This window comes from Cervus canadensis, chromosome 5 (genome assembly GCF_019320065.1).
Source record: "Cervus canadensis isolate Bull #8, Minnesota chromosome 5, ASM1932006v1, whole genome shotgun sequence".
NCBI lineage: Eukaryota > Metazoa > Chordata > Mammalia > Artiodactyla > Cervidae > Cervus > Cervus canadensis.
In genome coordinates this window covers 13,366,888-13,369,879 of record NC_057390.1, presented here as the reverse complement: position 1 = coordinate 13,369,879, position 2,992 = coordinate 13,366,888, and the positions used below count along the sequence as shown (strand labels likewise).

The window sequence follows — 2,992 nt, the reverse complement described above, 5'->3', positions numbered from 1 at the left end:
CCCTTCACAAAAGGAACAATCGAAAGTGCAAAAAATATTAGAATAAATACTTTTGAAACTCTGGAAATCAACTAAGGGCTTTTGGGAACTCTGGGTGAATTTATGCAAGAAAAACTGGCTGAGTCTCAGTAAGAACAGTAAGCTTTGTGCCATCTAAACTTACCCTGATTGTCTCTCTTTTTGTGATGTTAGCCATCATTTATAATAAATACCCAGACCCATTTATTCAATGGGGACTATGAAATGGTGATATTCTAATGCCATCATGCCTCTTAGCTTATTAGCTGGACTATTAAGAATACTATAAAGAGAAACTTCTTTTTATCAACTATTGGTTGCCGTGTAAAGGAAAATCAAAGAAGAATGCTTGATTTTTTCCCTTTCATTTATTGGATTTTAGAGTGATGAGTTGATTTTCTAGTATCTTCTAAAAAGGAACAATGAGGAGAAGCGGCTGCAACGCCGAGCGGAGGAGGCAGGAACCCGAAGGCAAGCAGGAGCTGGGTGGGGACCATGGCCGGGATCACCACCATCGAGGCGGTGAAGCGCAAGATCCAGGTTCTGCAGCAGCAGGCCGATGATGCAGAGGAGAGGGCCGAGCGCCTCCAGCGGGAAGTGGAGGGGGAAAGGCGGGCCCGAGAACAGGCTGAGGCTGAGGTGGCCTCCTTGAACCGTAGGATCCAGCTGGTTGAAGAGGAGCTGGACCGAGCTCAAGAGCGCCTGGCCACTGCCCTGCAAAAGCTGGAGGAAGCTGAGAAAGCTGCTGATGAGAGCGAGAGAGGTATGAAGGTTATTGAAAACCGAGCCTTAAAAGATGAAGAAAAAATGGAACTCCAGGAAATCCAACTCAAAGAAGCTAAGCACATTGCAGAAGAGGCAGACAGGAAGTATGAAGAGGTGGCTCGTAAGTTGGTGATTATTGAGGGAGACTTGGAACGCACAGAGGAGCGGGCGGAGCTGGCAGAGTCCCGTTGCCGAGAGATGGATGAGCAAATCAGACTGATGGACCAGAACCTGAAGTGTCTGAATGCTGCTGAAGAAAAGTACTCTCAAAAAGAAGACAAATATGAGGAAGAGATAAAGATTCTTACTGATAAACTCAAGGAGGCAGAGACACGTGCTGAGTTTGCTGAGAGATCGGTAGCCAAGCTGGAAAAGACAATTGATGATTTGGAAGATAAACTGAAATGCACCAAAGAGGAGCACCTCTGTACACAAAGGATGCTGGACCAGACTCTGCTTGACCTGAATGAGATGTAGAACACCCCAGTCCCGCCCTGCCGCTGCTCCTCCCTCTCACCCCGACTCCGCTGAGGCCAGCCTGCCGGAAGCTGACCTTTAAACTGAGGGCTGATCTTTAACTGGAAAGCTGCTTTCTCCTTTTGCCACCTCTCCCACCCCCTTACTCCTGTGTCCTTTTCGCCAAACTGTCTCTGCCTCTCCCCAGAGATTCCAGTTGGGCTAGAGGCTGAGCACCTTTGGGAACAACGTTTAAGGGAATGTGAGCACAATGCAAAGTGTCTTTACAAAAGCATGTTGTGATGTACACATTTTGTAATTACCTTTTTTGTTGTTGATGTAACAACCATTTGTAAAAAACATTCCAAATAATTCCATAGTTCTGAAGCAGCAGTCTAATCCCTTTCTCACTTTTGGAAGGTAACGTTTCAGCTTAATGCATATTGCCTTCTCCAGAGAGAAAGGGAAAAGGTTTGGGCCTGCCTTACTGAGAGCCTAGCAGCCCAGAGAAAGGCTCCATTTGGGGAAACCTCATTGGTCTGTAAAAAGTACCCGCCAAACCAGAAAGATGATTCCAGGAGGAGTTAGCCAAAAAAAAAAAAAAGTGCTGTTCAGGTTTTCAGCTTTACGGTATCTTTGGACAACTTTTTTTTTTCTTTTCTCATCAGAAGTGACCAAACAATTAAGATGGTGAAACCTCTGAGACCAAATCCTTGTCCCAGCTCTACCCTGTTCCCAACTGCTCACAGATTGGATCACGTGCCCTTTATGTTGAAGTGACCACTTAATTGCTCTCCTGCCTCCTTGAAAGGAAAGAAAATTATGTTTTGCCACTGATTTAGCCATATGAAATTCATCTCATCACCCTTTTCTGGGTCTGAAGCTGCTGTCTCCAAAAGTGCCATCTCATTGTGCTTTGTATCGGTTAGTGCTGGAGAAATCTTGAAAAGCTTATGTACAAAACTTTTTAAATTTTATATTATTTTGGAACTTTGCTTCTTTGGGGTTGAGGCACACTGGTCACCCCTCTGCCTGTGAGAGCTCTCTACAGTCTGTGGGCTAGCAGTGTGCTGATCTTTTGAAGTTTCTTTCCCTACCCAATCCCCCTTTTTTGATCAGGTTTCAGTGAGGTCTGTCAGGTGTGCATCCTGCAGCTTAATTGGCTTAAAATGTTCTCTCCTTTGGTGTGGTCTCTTTGCAGACCAACTGGGAGAAAAAAAAACCAATAGTGTAACTGTTTTGATACTGAAAATTGATAAATGTCTTTTTGAAATAAAGAACCAGTCCCTCCAAAAATAAAAAAATAATAATAATAATAAAAAGGAACAATGAAGTTTTGCTTTGTTTGGTTTAAGTATCAAATGAACTCATGATTTACAGCTTTACTCAGCTTTCTCCTTGTCTTCAATGAGAGGTTTGGTCTGAATTACACAAATTTGCTCTTTCTCAAATTGGAAGTCCTGTTTGCTTTTTTAACTGAAAACATACCTGGGTTTAATAACTCTTGTTTTCCAGGCACTCTCACCCTTTGACATAAAAGTGGGCTTAGAGGTGATGTGGAATTGGAAGAAAGACCTAGAGTGGTGAAACAATGGAGCGTTCTTAGGGCCTCCCTCGTGGCTCAGACAGTACAGAATCTGCCATGCAGGAAACTGGGATTTGACCCCTAAGTCAGGAAGGTGCCCTGGAGAAGGGGATGGCTACCCACTCCAGTATTCTTGCTTGGAGAATCCCACGGACAGAGGAGCCTGGT

General features: G+C 44.3%; 1 protein-coding gene across 2 annotated transcripts; it reads left to right on the top strand.

Annotated features, from left to right (window-relative positions):
* The first annotated feature begins 444 nt into the window (after positions 1-444).
* LOC122441529 (tropomyosin alpha-3 chain-like) lies at positions 445-2,535 on the top strand. 2 transcript variants are annotated; one of them, XM_043468243.1, is made up of 2 exons: positions 578-645; positions 780-1,260. In XM_043468243.1, exons 1-2 carry the CDS (start codon positions 578-580, stop codon positions 1,258-1,260), a joined length of 549 nt encoding a protein of 182 aa, XP_043324178.1. The 2 variants fall into 2 exon arrangements, with proteins under 2 accessions (XP_043324177.1, XP_043324178.1); XM_043468242.1 differs by having other exon boundaries at positions 445-2,535.
* The last annotated feature ends 457 nt before the right edge of the window (positions 2,536-2,992 follow it).